General features: G+C 36.1%; 2 protein-coding genes across 2 annotated transcripts; both read left to right on the top strand.

Moving 5' to 3' along the window:
• Positions 1 to 278: 278 nt before the first annotated feature.
• On the top strand, positions 279 to 9,247 carry LOC109065871 (protein FAM171A2-like). Its single transcript, XM_042751775.1, has 8 exons — positions 279 to 495; positions 1,144 to 1,371; positions 2,399 to 2,491; positions 3,982 to 4,134; positions 4,288 to 4,467; positions 4,624 to 4,737; positions 4,854 to 4,980; positions 5,252 to 9,247. Exons 1-8 carry the CDS (start codon positions 399 to 401, stop codon positions 6,816 to 6,818), a joined length of 2,559 nt encoding a protein of 852 aa, XP_042607709.1. The 5' UTR covers positions 279 to 398; the 3' UTR covers positions 6,819 to 9,247.
• Positions 9,248 to 11,385: 2,138 nt separating this feature from the next.
• On the top strand, positions 11,386 to 13,952 carry dcakd (dephospho-CoA kinase domain containing). Its single transcript, XM_042752138.1, has 6 exons — positions 11,386 to 11,460; positions 11,598 to 11,650; positions 12,025 to 12,137; positions 12,713 to 12,916; positions 13,008 to 13,095; positions 13,506 to 13,952. Exons 3-6 carry the CDS (start codon positions 12,026 to 12,028, stop codon positions 13,789 to 13,791), a joined length of 690 nt encoding a protein of 229 aa, XP_042608072.1. The 5' UTR covers positions 11,386 to 11,460; positions 11,598 to 11,650; position 12,025; the 3' UTR covers positions 13,792 to 13,952.
• Positions 13,953 to 16,694: the final 2,742 nt, after the last annotated feature.

Here is a 16,694-nt window from a genome sequence, read left to right as displayed (position 1 = left end):
CAATTTTCAGCTATATTTTAAAGTTCAGGTAAACTATTCCTTTAAGAAAGCTTTGTATGAGGCATTTGAAACCAAAACCATTCCTACAGAAAAGAAGAATTTTGTGTCATTGGATTTTGACTCAAACCCTCCCTTATCGCGGTCTTATCTATATGTAATCAGCACAGATTCCTAAAACAAATAGTAGGTACTCACTACACAATTGCTGCAGGTTTATTTAAACGTACCGCCCTGTTTGTCCACGCGAGGGCGCTGTTTTTCCTCTTCCACTAACAATGAGAGGCGGCAGCAGCGCAGCATCCCGCATCACACTGAAGGATGCTGGCAACCATGTCTGAAAACACACACACACATCCACATATGGCCGACGACGTGGAAACAGCGATGTAGCTTTCAAGATGCCATCCCTTTTCGTTCCTCGTTTTTTCTTCTTTATATTTTTGTGCGGTTTTAAAGGGACTGCTGGCAAATCGATCCCTGAAAGGGAAGCTCTCGGTGAGTAGAGAATAAAGGGACGCATAGCGGGTCTGGATGAGGGAGTGGTGGGCTATTTTGTCCCCAAAACATCGAGCAAACGAGCAAAATCCTACTGCAAAGTCGTATCATTTGTATGCATCGGTCTATGATTGCTGAACGCAAATTCTGAAACGTAGATTTTGACGAATTTCACTCTAAATGCATCGCATGGCTTTATAGACAGGACACAATAAGTGCATATTATTGAATACCGGCCTTTACAAATTCATTCCCAATTTGGCATAGCCTACTCAAGCTTTTTGGCTGCACGAAATCTTTCTAAACAGCTTTTTGTGTGTCTGTCAATTATGCAAATCTGAGATTTACTGAGGCCCACTGTCAGCTCAATAGAATTGTGCTTATTTATTACTTCAACTGCCTACTATAGGATTGCATGCTATTGTTTCAGAGTGAGCTGTGAATGCTATATGAGAGCTACCTGTTATTATTTTTATGAGAACCATGGAGTTGTCTGTGTTCAGATCTTTCTTTATGAATTTGGTCTTTTAGTTCTTCATATTTTTTGGTTAGAATCTTATGATGGACTTATTATTTTTGAATCCAAACGTGTCTGAAGACATTCTTGCCATGCATCTGATCATATGAACTTGTTTTTGACCCCCTCAGAGGTGCAGGTGAGGGTCCAGGTGTTTGACAGCGGTGATCTTTCACCCCTGGCCAGTGCTGCTATTGCTGTTCATGGTAACCAGACTCTGCTGGCACAAAGTAAAGCAGGCAGTGATGGCGTGCAGGTCGTCAGCTTCTTGTACCGCACGGGAACATGGGTAATCATTACAGCCTCTCGGAGAGATTACCTCACCAGCTCTGTGCCATGGCACGCCAGCCGTTTACCCTGTGAGTAAACACTAATGTGAACTGAATTAACCATGCATATATAAGTCTCATCTTGTTCAGAATGTAATTTTTCTTCATTTAATGTCAAAACTTTCTTTGTTTTCAAATTTTCAAAATCCTAAAACTTTGTTTATTAAGTGTTAAGTGTAAGATGCAATGTTGAATAAACTCATATAAAATGTTTAGTCATGTTTAACCCTTATACTGTGCTGAAAAAAACTACCCAATTTACTTTTCCCTGTCAAAAATGGCTGGCCTATTGAAAAATTGCTTTTAAATTTCTTATTATGCTACTTTATCACCAAATCTTGGATTCAATCTTTTTGTCAACCTGTTTTCTCTCAGTTAGCACAGATTTTGTATTTCCTTCTGGAACTGATTAATAGTAGGCCTCATTATAATGAAATTAAGCATATCAATAATCAATTGAAAAAAGAAATATAAATGGATAATTTTGGCAATGTTCACTCCAAAACTGAGGTGTATAAGCTAAGATCAATGAGGCTTATGATTAATCAGTTCAAAAAAGAAATGCAAAGCCTGTGCTAGTTAAAAAAAAGAAGATACAAAGACAGAATCAAAGATTTAATCATAATGTAGCTTAACAAGAAATGTACAAGTAATTATTTGTAGGCCAGTCATTTTTGGCCGGAAACACCAACATTAACAAGGGTACAAAAGTACAAAAATCATCCAATTTCTTGTTTTTTTGGGTGGGGGGGGGGGGGGACATACACTGTGTGAGCAAAGACAGTAAGTTTGAGCCCAGTGCAACAACATTAACTAGCATTTTCAGGAAAAAGAATATCCTCTCTGGGTCAAAATGACCAGAACACAACCTAAGGGTTAAACGATAGAAAAAGAGATGCAGTCTCAGACTTTTTGTACCACACTGTCATTGTCACATCTACCATTTGTGAAGGGAAGTTTAGAATGATGTACCTTAACACGCTGTTCATTATGGCATAACATCTATGCCTGTTTTAATTTACTACCTTTTTAACACATCTGTATTTCTCTCTGTTAGTATATGCCTCTGTCAGTCTTTACCTGATGGCCCAGAAGCCCGGCACACTAATCCTATATGATGATGTCATCCAGGTGTTTCATGGCTCCCCGAGTAAGAAAACATCAATGACCATTAAATTAACTTATATATATATATATATATATACATATACACACACACAAAAACAAGCATGATTATCTCAACATTCATATCAGAAAATACAAGATTATTATTATTGCTTATTTTGGGTGTATGAAAAAAGTGAGAGTTGGCATATGCATGTCCTTAACAATATATTTTTTCCTTCTCACCCATTGTGTGCGTTTCTATCCAACTATTTTTATGCACATTTTGGAATATCGCATTAAAAAATGCTGGATGGAAATGCCAAGATGCGCCTAAAAAGCATATGCGCACATTTGAGTAGGATAAACTTTTTATCCGATAAGAAAAAATGTGCATAAACTACGATGGAAACATATTTACTGAATACATTTCTCCATTGGCATCAAAAAAAGTCATGTGACTTTGCACTATGAGAAGGGATAACTTGACTAACCAGTGGACTGATTTAGTTTACAGCGTCTATATATGTTCATTCTGAAATGCCTGAGCAAAGTCTGTTGTCAAAGTATTTCTGTATAATTGTCTTAAACGACTGCGTTCCCATTTATTTCCATTTATCGTGTTTCATCTGCTCGCACTGAGGTGCAAGTAATTCATCATAGGCTATATGAAAATTATTATATTCAGTTGCTTCTCCTAGTTTTCTTAGTGATATTTAGTGCTAGTTTGCCAGGAGGTGATGATTTTGTTCTCTTTGACTCCTTGGATGGAAACAGTGCTTTATTCGGAAATGTTTTATGCAATATTCCATTTTTGCGCATAAGTTTAAATCAAATCATTGGATGGAAACATAGCTATTGAGGCTTTCAGCTTACGTCAACCTGACACTTCAGTTTTTTGCAGCTGTCACCATAGCAACAGCAGAAATATTCTATTTCCATTACAGAATCGTTTGACATCTGAATCTGCTAATTGCTCTAATTCCACTGTAATGATAGGGCGTTTATTGCGGCATAGAGGCATCTATTGTAAGGTTATCAGTTACGCGCCTCGGAGAGGCTTGCATTTCAGAAAATAATAGAACAAAAGAAGTGAATTGCCCAAGTGGCAACCCAGCTATATAGCGCAATCATTACATTACATTTAGTCATTTTGCAGACACTTATTCAAAACAAAGTCCTACACACACACACACACACACACACACACACACACACACACACACACACACACACACATTGGAAACTGGCATAAGATATTTTTATTCCAGAATACACTACTTAGGCTCCCAGGCTTAATAATTCAGTCTATTAAGCAATCAGAATATTGTTGGTTTTACAAAATGCACAATTCTGTGTGTCTTCCAAGGCTCCAAATAATGGGAAAGGCATTAAAAAAAAGTACATTTGATTTTTCAAGAAACACATTTAATTTAGTTTAAATTGAATTACATAGTATATAAGTTAACTTCTCTAAAAATATATATTTATGTTTCTTGCTAGTCATTACACTTAATTTACTATTTTAACCTTCAGGTGGGCGGAGCCAGCCATGGCTGCAGGTTCCAAGGCGGAGCCTACAGTTTAACTCCTCCTACACAGAACTGACAGCAGTTTTAACAACAGCCAGAGAGCAGAATGAAATTAACTCATTCCCTTACCCACTCGCTCTGGAACCAAACAACACAGGTATGAAAAATACTAGTCTTTCTATATAAAGATATTAAAAAATTTTAACCATTATAAATGCTCCATACAAAAACAAAAAAATATGTAGGAGAGACTTGTTATATAAAATATAGCTATAGATAATACAGTGTATTTATAATGTAAATTGTTTAGGAGGAGAGAATGGCTGGACAGACCTAACAACAATAGCAGCGGTCAGCGCACAACTGTTTGACCGTGAGGGTCAAGCGGTTGAGGTCAGCGAGCCAGTTCACATCTCTGTGCCACTGCCTTCTGATACTCGCATACGATCTGCCACCAGCATACCTGTATGGATGTACGACACCAAGACAGGTACGCTCAACCATGCTTTAGGCACCAAAAAGTAGTGTGTGTAACTGTGTAAACATTGTCCCATCTGTTATAATGGAAGCATCATGAACATCCTGCATAAGTTCAGTCAATGCTAGATCCTCTTTTTGGGAATAATGCTATGCATTTGTTCGATAGGATTATGGATACGAAACGGAACAGGATTTATCACTCGAGAAGGATCACAGTTCATGTGGGACTTCACTGCCTCCCAGCTTGGCTACTGGATTGCAGCTTTCCGTTCTTCAGCAGGTAACATACTCGAATGCAATTGCACTGGTACATGCCACAATATACACACTTGTACTTTGACTCAAACACAATAACATGAAGACAAATGCTAATCAGGCTTTATATTTGAACATTAGGCTCAAGTTTGTCTCACCCAGGCCTGAGGGACATCACTGCCTACCACACCTTCTTCCTCCTGTCCATCTTGGGATCTCTCGCTTTGCTTGTACTAGTCTTGCTCTGTGTCCTACTCTATTATTGCAGGTTTGTACTAGTTTGCCTGAATTATGTGTAATTAAATGCAGCATGGGCTCATTGGAAAGACATGCCTCTATTTAGATTGTACTTTTGGTGCCTAACATTGGGTATTTCACTTTGAAAGTTGTTTGAAATGTGCAAGAAGCAACATAATACCATTTTGAAGAACTGTCACCACAGGCATGTTTTCCCACTGAGCATGGGTTGATTATAAGGTATATTTCACAAGATTACAGCAAAAGACTGCTTTTCCTAAATGTCAACATCTGTTTTCCAGACGAAGATGTCTGAAGCCCCGACGGCAGCAGAAACAGGTTCAAGCTCCATCTGCTCTGAACGGATCCAAGCGGGACCAAGGCACCTCCATGTCCCACTTGAACCTCATCTGTGGTGGTCATGTTGAATCTGCCTCCTCCAATGGCAACTTGGACGCCAACAAATCCGAGGGATCCCCATCCCATGCCTTCAAGAGTGCTCGGGATGAGTTTACCAGGCACATTCCTGCCCATAAGCTTCGCCATTCCTCTAAGACCAAGCAGTCTAAAGGAGCCCAAAAGAATGCAGAGAGTTTCCCCATGAAGGTACATCGATCCACAGATACGAGCAATCTGGATAGCAGTCTTCTACATGAAGACTATGGACGCAAATATAGCCCTGACGACAAAGATAATGACTATCGACGGAGGCATGTTGTCAATGATAACCGTGGCTACACATCTGACCCTCCTTCTCCACCAATTGTTGACAAGCCACCGGAGTATTCGCAGGTTTTGCAAGGGCCAGATCACCTCGCTCGCCCAACGTCGCTCAACACACAACCAGGTCAAATTATATTCTGCAGCTCACTGGATCAGATGAAGGAGAATATGTACCGTTCTATGGTACCAACTCTTGTGATCCCAGCCCACTACATGAGGTTTTCATCCGAGTTTGGTGCCACAGATCAGGGTAAAGATGGGGCAAACCAAGCAGACCGAGATGGACAGAGTACGCAAGGTACCAGCAGTGGGATTCAAGGCCAAAACCATCAAAACCAAACCCCTGGTTCAGGCCATGCAGAATCCCAGCAAGGTGATTCTCCAGCAGGCTCTGACGAGAGTGTTTGGGCCCCTGGTGGAACACCAGCACCGGTTCACATCCCTGTTTTGTTTAATGACTCCACCATCTCCCAGATGAACGGGGAGCTGCAAGCACTCACGGAGAAGAAGCTTCTGGAACTGGGGGTGAAGCAACATCCTCGTGCTTGGTTCATATCACTCGACGGACGCGCCAACGCTCACGTGCGTCACTCCTACATAGATGTAGGTACCGATCTCAGCCACAGTGGAACACATAGTGGCAACCACAGCGCCCAAAGCACGTTGAGTGCCCCTGCCGGGAGTAGTAAAGACCGAAACGTAGACACAAGTTTCCAAGCCACCCAACATGAGCGCAAGTCCGCATCCAGTCGCAAGAACAAAGAGGAACACCATGGAAGTGGACGTAAGGGCAATGGAGGAAGCAGCTCCAACAGTACAAGTGGTGGGAAACACTACTCCAAACCAACCTACCATGACCCTCTGGACCTAAGTGGAGGGGTGAGCCGCATGGGAGCCAGTTCACCACTGGAAAACCCATTGACCCCTCTTTTGGATGACGGTCCTGAGGAACCAAGGGGGTCTTCAATGCCAAGAAGGGGTCGAAGCCGGGGGAACAGCTCACGTAGTAGCAACAGCGAAACACGGCGTGACTCCGTCACCAGCCCAGAAGATGACAACGACCTGGATGACAAGGATGAGAACAAGAAGAGTCCCTGGCAGCGCATTGAAGAGCGCCCCCTAATGGTTTTTCATCCCAAGAAATAGAGTGAGAAATCAATCCCAGCAGCTGCCTTGAAAAATTGGACTAACTAGAGATGTGTTCAAATTGATAATGACTATGGAAGTTTTACAAACGTCACCCAGTGATATTTTCACGGACCGACTATTTGTGTCATTATAATTTGATAGATGTTACCAAAATGATTGTTGTGCCATTGGATTTTTTTTTTTTGTCTTTCTATGAAAATGTACTTTCAATGATCAATTTGAATGCATCTCAGGGGTCAAAGAACATGAATTTGGTGGCATTATACCATCTTAGTGTTCTGCACACCAAGAATCACATTAAATTCAAGACTAGTTATAGTAAAAAGAATGCCATTGCAGATGGAGGAACACAAGATACCAAACAACTGGGCGAGTGCATTAAAATAAAGCACAACACAACATGCTGGTCTACAACAGGAAGACTTCATCTTGCAGTCCACAAAGACATTATCTTACAGTCCTTCTATTTCCATACCAATTAGACTCTTACAAACGATTGCATCCAAAAGTACCCGAGTACCCTTTCACTCTCAATGGCTTGGTGATAGACTTTTTCAATGGATGGCTTTCGCTAAAGCTTGATTCTTCAATATATTGGATCAAGAACTTGATGTTTTCCAAAACGTCTTGTAAAACTTTTAGAGTTTTCTTATGTTCCGATGCAGTATATTCCTTGATATCTGGTCCCAACTTGCCGTTCTTCTATCTTCGCTACTCATTATTTTGATGTCAGTTTCAATTTCCTTCAATCTTTCATACTGTTTTATATGTTTTGTGCAGTGCTAATCTGAAATTTACAGTTCAGGTTTCAAACATTCCAGATTTCTTACTGTTTGTCCCTAAGTAGATTAATTAAGATAAGAAGGCTTAAAATTCACATTTATGTGATGTTATAGCAATTTACACAATGCATTTTTCAATTTATTGTATTAAATGTTATGCCATACCACATTTTCCACTCCAATGCTGTTCTTGAATATAATCTTTATAAGTGTGATAGGCCTAAACTTAGCACTTGTTGCATTAAAGTGCAGATTTGTATAGGAAAAGCTGATTCTGAATCGGGGCCCCAATCTCACTTACAATGAAAAAGCATTGGTTGTGATACAGTAGATATGAATGTATGTTCACCACCATTAGCATTTTCAGTCCAGCTTATCATTTGTTCAAAAGAGAGCCATTAGCATTTTGTGTATATGTATGATAGCCTATATGTGCATGAGATAACTAGTATAGGACAACAGATTTTTTTATGCCTACAAATTAAAATAGACCCTATCAAAGCATGAAGGTGGATAATAGGTACATTTGCTACAGATGCCTGATGGGAAGACATTTGCCAAAATTTCAAATGAAATATTGTATGCCAGTTTACAGGCCAGTGCTTGGCCAATGTATTTCCATCGAAACGTTTCCTGCGCTGTTAATATGTTAATATATTGCTTTGACTGTGACAAAATTCTGACTCAGATCTTTTTAACAAGCCATTCAAATATTAAAAGCTAATAATTTATGACACTTCTTACCTGTTACTTTTCTATTGTTTTTCCCACAATTAAAGCAAGCACAAGACCAACATTTTATGAATAATTAAGACTGAGTACCATAAGGAGCGTGAAGGCTGAGACACTCGAGAGCTATTTGACGACTATCAAACATAATACAAAGAGACTTTAACTAAAATAGCTCTGCTCATGCTGATCTGGTGCCAATCACATGTAGAGCAGTGATTAACGCTGTCTCTTCTGATGATTGTCAACTTGCCACAAATGACACCACTGTTGCAACATGTCTCATATGTGTGTCATTTGTTTCGCAACCCTTCGTAACCTCCTTATAATAACTGACACAAATATAACTGGAACTGAGATTAAGTACTGGATTATATTATACTAAGATGGTGATTAAGAGTGAGATTTAACATCTAGTGTAAACTGTAATGGTGGAATTCTTAAGAGGATTTTAGTATGTTTTATATTATATACTAGGTGCTGAAACCCTTAATCCTTACATACTGACCCACAGTTTCACTGATTTTAGATTTGCACACTGTTTTTAGCACGAGTTTCACTCAAACCTACTAGAACTGAAATCAAAGCCATTCTCTTCCTCTGTCTGTTTATATTTTGTTCACAGTCTGTGGGTACTTTTTTTTTTTACAGGAAATCTCGATATGCCTTTGTCAGTGTACATTTATCACGTGACGTGGTGCTCTGAAACACATTTCCCTCTGTACTATGTAAATATTTTTCTCTCTGACTGAATATGAATATGACTCTGATGATATTATGATGTTGTTTCCATTGTGCACAACGGCTTTGCTTAATTGTTCTAAAATCATGTCAGATGGAACTTTTGCAATTTTATAATTTGTTCATAATATCCTAGAAAAAATAAATCACATGTGAAATAAACTGTTTCACTTCTGACGTGTCCAAAAGTCATGTGCTGTACAATAAATTCAATTTCTTGTGGGGTTTTTCCTGCATTTTTGTTGTCCTGCAATTTCACAAAATTGTGTAATTTTCCATTTTTTGTAAGTATTAATAGTTTAGAACTTTTAGGCCTTTTTTTTTAAAAACTTGTACTGGTTACACATAATAAAGGCCAAAGGTCATTATTAAAATGTAAAAACTGCATTGATGCAACAAGGAAAAACATTATACACAAAACTCACTAAAAGAGTGAATTCACTTCAGTGACAATATCTAGACCAGATATTGATATAGAGATATATTACCTACCCACATTCAAAAGCTTTTGTGCACTAAAGTCTGGCGTGATCTTTGGCGATGTTTGATCCTTTAATTTTCTTGGAAAAAATACATATACTTTAATAGATATACAATTTTACACTTCAATTAAAACAAAATTTAAGGGACAATAATTAGATTTATTATCATACACAAAGTATGAAAATGACTTCGGACCTCTGGCATACACTCAAAAAATGTACAAAAGTTGCCACTGGGGCGGTACCTTTTCAAAAGATACACCTTTGTGACTTTTTATCCCTACTGGGTGCATATTGTTACCTTAAAGGTACAGTACATATTAATACCTTTGTACTTTGCCGTATAAAGCTCTATCATCTAATTAAACACAGTCAAACTTGTTAACAATAATAGTCCTTATGCTCACTAGAGAACTAGATGCAGTGTGTTCGAACAAGATTAACTGGTTCTAGGTTGATCACCTTTGTTCCACCCCAAACATTATTTGTTTAAAAAGAAGGATTCATTCATTGTCTACAAGCATAGAGTCATAGCATAAGATAACCACACAGTGTGTTGGATAAAATCATTAACCAAATGTCACAATAGTGCAAGGTTTTTCAATATAGCTTCTTGGAAATCTACAATTTCTGCTCTTGTTCTGAAATGGCTGTCTGTCATCGCATAAATACCAAAGATGGCATTAAATCAGTTTGTTGGTTCAGACAGGTGTTTAGCAATCATTACAAATGGATGGCAATGAAGACGTTTTACTTAAAAACGTCTACATTCTTATCCTTCTTTATATATATATATATATACAGTACAGACCTAAAGTTTGGAAACATTACTATTTTTAATGTTTTTGAAAGAAGTTTCTTCTGCTCATCAAGCCTGCATTTATTTGATCAAAAATACAGAAAAAAACAGTAATATTGTGATATATTATTACAATTTAAAATAATTGTTTTTTAAATTTATTATACTTTAAATTATCATTTACTTCTGTGATGCAAAGCTGAATTTTTAGGATCATTATCACATGATCCTTTAGAAATCATTCTAATATGATGATTCATTATCAAAGTTGGAAACAGTTCTGCTGCTAAATAAAACTACATAACTAAAAAATAAATATTTTATACTTTGATGAATAAAAAGTAAAAAAAAAAAAAAAAAAAAAAAACTATGTTTTTAAAATATAAATATTTTGTAATAACAAATATACACTACTGGTCAGTAATTTGGGGTCAGTAATTTTTTTTTTCTTTGCTTTTTTTAAAATAAAATCAATACTTTTATTCAGCAAGGATGTGTTAAATTGATAAAAAGTGATAGTAAAGAAAAATATATTATTAGAAAAATATATTATTAGAATTTTTTTTTTTTTTTGAATAAATGCAGTTCTTTTTAACCTTTTATTCATCAAATACATTAGACAGCACAACTGTTTCCAACACTCATAATAAATCAGAATATTAGAATGATTTCTAAATGATCATGTAGATAGACTGGATGTTACTCATGTGACACTGAAGGCTGGAGTAATGATGCTGAAAATTTCAGCTTTGCATCACAGGAATATATTTTTTTTTAAAGTATATTCAATAGAAAACTATTATTTTAAAGTTGTAATAATATTTTCACAATATTACATATTTTTCTGTATTTTTGATCAAATAAATGCAGGCTTGAGATTTTTTGCATTTTTGTGTAATGTTGTGTCAAAAACATCAATCATTCCAAACAAATAATTCCAAACTCTAAATACAAAAAATAATCAACGTTTGCTGAACACCCAGAAATAGCTATTTATTTCAAAACAGGGTCGTCGTTGCGCTCCAGGCCGCGTGGCGGCGCTTATTTGACGCGTTGAACTCGTTTACAAAGAGGAGGAAGACAGACATTACGTCAAAAGCGCACAGGTCAATGTTATGAACAAAAATAATGGGATTATATTTATCTAGCATTATTATAGAGCCCTCAGACTTTTTAGATACTTGCTATTAACCGTCATATTGTGTTTTGAGGTTCGTCTCTGTTTTCTTGTATATCTGTGCAGAAACGCGTTTATAATCTGTGTTTCCAGCATATGAAGTAGGTCAGTGCTGTTGGGTAAGTGCGTTCTCTGTATATTTGTAACATTTTTAAATGTCAGTGCTGTTTATTAACGTCGTTAGTCACATTATTGTTGTGGTATGGGTGATTTTTAACCCAAGCAAAATTTATTAGCTAATTTAACTTAAGTTTTACCACTTAATGTGGTAAACATAACACGACATCTATTATAATGCAAGTCGTTATTGTAATTAGAAATGTTGTTTGAATCTAGGTTACCTATTACTCGTGTTTTTACATATTTATGAGGTCAAATTTTTATTGAAGTTCCAGTAGAGGCCGCTAGAAGGCGCCAACGACCAATATTCATCAGCCACATACTGTATAATAAGATGTTTAGAGGGTAAATAACTATGATTTGTGTGTTTCAGCATGTTTCTGGTGGGGTTGACCGGAGGCATCTCCTCAGGGAAGAGCACAGTGTCTTCTCAGCTGAAAGAACTGGGCTGTCCTGTCATCGATGCAGATGTGGTGGCCCGGAAAGGTGTTTAGTGCTTGTTCGTCTTAAGTATATCATAACATTATTTTGTAAATAAATTTATAGGATTTTGTGTTTTGCAAAAAAAAGGTAGGCACCATTTAGAAAACTAACTTGAAATAAATAAAATAGTTTTTAAGATGACAAATTAATGAAAAATAAAATAAATTCAATAGAATTTAAATGTAAAACCTTAAATAACTTTAGTAAGTGTGTATTCTAGATTCATTTTTTATAGCTTAAATATTAAATCAATATATAAGTGTAATTATGTGTATAGATTTTTATTTCATTTAATAATAAAAATAATGTTTTTTTTTTTTATTGACAAAATTACTTCAGTGAAAAATACACACTAAATGATTTAAAATTGAAAAAAAAAAAAAAAAAAAAAAAAAAGAATTAATAAAAAAATAATATATTTGGTATTTAGTACATATTTTATAAAATATTTAAAATTGATTTTTAAATATAATAATTAAAAAATAATTGTTAATATTTATTTAATTATATTATTTACTTAATATAGATTTATTTATTTATTAAATGCTTTAATTGTGTGATTTTTCTTTGTGTGTCAGTGGTGGAGCCCCAAAGCCCAGCGTACAGACTGATCGTGCAGCATTTTGGACGTGAAATTTTGTTAGACAATGGCGAGATTGACAGACAGAAACTGGGGCAGATCATCTTCTCCAGCCCCGAGAAACGAAAACTTCTCAACTCCATCACACACCCAGAAATACATAAAGAAATGTTCAAACAAATACTGCTGTACTTCCTTAAAGGTATACGCACACATGCATGCAATCAAATAGAATAATGAGAAAAGTGTGGCTAAATCTCATGAACTAATGTTTTTTGTTGGTTGTTCTTTAGGCTACAGATATGTGATTTTGGATGTGCCCCTGCTTTTCGAAACACGACGTCTCACCCGTTTCCTAACCCACACTGTTGTCGTATACTGGTATTATATTCATATTATATTCTCTTTCACTTTCTTTGTTTTCATGAATTGCTATAACATAAGTCAGACTGGGTTGTGTGTTAGTTTTTAAAGCAAATAAAGGGTCTTTCAGTGTTATTTTAGCATTATTTATATACCATTCATTTTCTTAAATAGTTTTTTTATTATAAATTTATAATTTAATTTAAATTTATTAAGTTATTATTTATTTACAATTTATTTTCAGTTTTTTTTTTTTGTCATTTTAGTTCTTCAGTTTTTCAGGGAAGGACTTTTTTTATGTAATTTTTTATTTTACTTTTTTGTAATATTTTATTTTGTCTTTTATTTCAGCTGTATTACAGTTAGCGATTTAAATAATTTTAGTTAACAGTAATAAGCCTTCACCTCATGTGTCTGTATTTCGGCAGTGACCCGGCGACGCAGCTGTCCCGTCTCATGCAGAGGGACGGTTTGAGTCCGGAGGAGGCCGAACAGAGGATCGGCGCTCAGATGCCCCTCAAAGAGAAGCGTGGACTCGCCAGTCATGTGATCGAGAACTCGGGCTCTCGCGAGGACACTCACAGACAGGTGCTGCGGCTGCACACCAAGCTGGAGGACTCAATGGAGTTCCTGGTCGTCAGGGCCGTCGCCGTGGCAGCCGTCGCCGGGCTCGGCGGTCTGTTCTTATGTACAGTCAGACTGCTGGTCTCTTAGTAAAGTACAGAACTGCTTCCACAACAACGGTAATGGGTCTTAAAGGGATAGTTCACCCAAAAATCACCATTCTGTCAACATTTACTCATTATATGTGGTTTTCTTTCTTCTGTGGAAGTGTGTGGACCAAAAAATCCCAAAATATTTCTTTTTAATGTTCCACAGAAGAAAGTAAAGTCATATAGGTTTGTATCAATGTGAATAAATGATGACAGAATTTTAATTTTTCAGTAAAGAAACAATGAAGAATATGATTTTATATTCTAACATAGGTTTTTGTTGTCTAAATCATTTTTATTTGATGTTTAACCTCACTTTGTTGTGATATTCTGACCTCACCACCATCAGCCTCAGCTTCATAAAAGGCCACATTTACGGTTATTTTTTGATTGCACAGGCTGCGTAACTCTATAATCAACACAATGATTGTGATATTAGTCCTAAATGTAACATACTGTATAAAATGGAACTATGACAACAATGCTACTTTTTTACTTCGACACGTTTGTTTAATTATGAATTCGTGCTTGAATGAAATGGACCGAATGTATTGATATCTTCTGCTGCTCTTTGTTAATATCAGATATTTTCATCTATACCTGAATTTAAAAAATGTCACAACTTGATCTGTTGCAGTAAGTTCATTCTTTGTGATGCTAAATGATCCATCCAGTCATATGCATGTGTAATAAATATATATAAACAATAAGAGAAACACTTTGATGTAAGCAAAAACAAATATTGTTAAGTAGATTCTCAGGATTATGCAAAATAGTTTTCCACACTGTAAAAAGCAGGGTGTATCATTATATAGCAAACCTAATAATAAACCTAATTCAAACCTATTACTAAACTATAATTTTATCCCAATGATACTGAAATAACTCTGGTAAAATGTGGTAACCTGCAGCTTTTACCTAATTCAACAACAACAACCCAAAATTTGTAGGTATAGACTGGTGTATTTAGGTTGGTTCAGTGATGTTTAATAAATAAATAAATAAATAAATAATATTTTGACAATTTAGTTATTTTTTCAGTGCATGTGCAATTTTTAAAGGAATGTTAAAATCTATTAAGCAGCAGGTTTTGTTGCTGCAGCTCCATTTGTAAGAGCATTTATGTTTGACTCGCGGTGTAAACATGAGCAATATACATGTACATCAGCCGGACACACAGACAGATATGACAGTTATGAGTTCTCTCTCTGTCTTCTTCACTCAGTCCTTCATCTTCAGGGTTGGCCTGTGGTGATGTTCTCTGTCTTTAATAAGCTGTTCTTATGCTAACACAGAGTGACGCGGGCCAGCGGCCCTGCACAGTAAGACCTCTGTGTGTGTGTGTGTGTGTGTGTGTGTGAGAGAGAGAGAGAGATGGTCAAGGTTTTAAGATATTGTGCATCTGTCATTATGCAATGGATGGAGATTTTGTGTGTGTGTGTGTGTGTGTGAATGCAGTCCTGTCAGAGCACTTTAGTCTGAAACAAACAGAATCAAGTGTCTGCATATGAAGAGCTAAAGTATCTAGAGTGAAAAGTAAACTTTTTGAACACTGTCACTTTGAGAAATGTTATGGGTGAAATTCCCAGAAATGTCTCAAAAATCACAAGTAACTAAATAAGAAGTATTTTTGGCATAACATTTTTAAAACCATTTTTTAGGACCATATATACAATACTGTGCAAAAGTCTTAGGCACGTTAGTTTTTTTCACCCCAACTATGCTGTTCGGACAGTTATTTCTATCTTTTGCTGCAGTGTGTCAGTAGAAAATATATTAGTTTACATTTCCAAACATTAGTTTTCCCATTCATTTTAATAATAATCTAGTGAGATTTTTGAATGCACGAGCAGTTTGACAACAGCCGGTGCTCCACATGGAGATCTGATCTCACCATCATCGAATCTGTCTGTGATTACATGAAGAAACAGATGAAACTGACAAACTAAATCCAGAAGAACTGTGGTCGTATCTCCAAGACGCTTGAAGAAACCTTCCTGCAAATGTGCAAGTGTACCTGGACAAAAGCTGTTTTAAATGCAAAGGTTGGTCACACAAAATATTGATTTGATTTAGCAAATAGAAATTAACTGAAAAATAAAATCCATTTATGACAATATTTTTGAAAGCATCCTTACTTTACAGCATATTTACAAAAGTGTCTAAAAATTGTCACAGTACTGTAGCTTTGGAGGCAGGTTTCTTAATGTCTTGAAGACGTTGCTACAGTTCTGGATTTAGTTTGTCTCAGTTTCTTCATGTAATCACAGACAGATTCGATGATGGTGAGATCAGATCTCCATGTGGAGCACCGGCTGTTGTCAGACTGCTCGTGCATTCAAAAATCTCACTAGATTATTATTAAAATTAATGGCAAAATGAATGTTTGGAAATGTGAACTGATATTTTCTACTGACACTCTAGAGAAAAACATAAAAATAACTGACTTAAAACCATTTTTGTACATACACACACACACACACACACACACACACACACATACACATTTAGTACCATTTATTTGATCAAAAGTGCAGTTGAAATATTACAATTTAAAATTTTAAAACGTGTTCTATGTGAGTATACTGTAAAATGCAATTTATTCTTGTGATGCAAAGCTGAATTTTCAGCATCATTACTCCAGTCTTCAGAGTCACACGATCCTTCAGAAATCACTCTAATAGGCTGATTTGCTGCTCAAGAAACATTTTTTTATTATCAAAGTTAAAAACAGTTGTGATGCTTCTTATTTTCATGGAAACTGTGGCACAATTTTATTTTCAGATTAGAAAGTTAATTTATTTTTCAGAGAATAGAAAGTTCAAAAGAACAACATAGAATTGAAATAGAATTTTTCATATAATTGTACATGACTTTACTGTCGCTTTTAAAAAATAAAATATA

This window comes from Cyprinus carpio, chromosome B24, assembly GCF_018340385.1.
Source record: "Cyprinus carpio isolate SPL01 chromosome B24, ASM1834038v1, whole genome shotgun sequence".
In the NCBI taxonomy this organism is placed as follows: Eukaryota; Metazoa; Chordata; class Actinopteri; order Cypriniformes; family Cyprinidae; genus Cyprinus; species Cyprinus carpio.
Note: the sequence above shows the minus strand (reverse complement) of the source record. Positions and strands in the feature narration are given on the sequence as shown.

Bases quoted from the DNA above. Each gene is read 5' to 3' on its own strand.
- LOC109065871 (XM_042751775.1), top strand. From the start codon at position 399: ATGCCATCCCTTTTCGTTCCTCGTTTTTTCTTCTTTATATTTTTGTGC. The intron at 1,372-2,398 runs GTGAGTAAACAC...TCTCTCTGTTAG, and splicing joins GCACGCCAGCCGTTTACCCT to TATATGCCTCTGTCAGTCTT. The intron at 4,468-4,623 runs GTACGCTCAACC...TTTGTTCGATAG, and splicing joins GATGTACGACACCAAGACAG to GATTATGGATACGAAACGGA.
- dcakd (XM_042752138.1), top strand. From the start codon at position 12,026: ATGTTTCTGGTGGGGTTGACCGGAGGCATCTCCTCAGGGAAGAGCACA. The intron at 12,917-13,007 runs GTATACGCACAC...GTTGTTCTTTAG, and splicing joins ACTGCTGTACTTCCTTAAAG to GCTACAGATATGTGATTTTG. The intron at 13,096-13,505 runs GTATTATATTCA...GTATTTCGGCAG, and splicing joins CACACTGTTGTCGTATACTG to TGACCCGGCGACGCAGCTGT.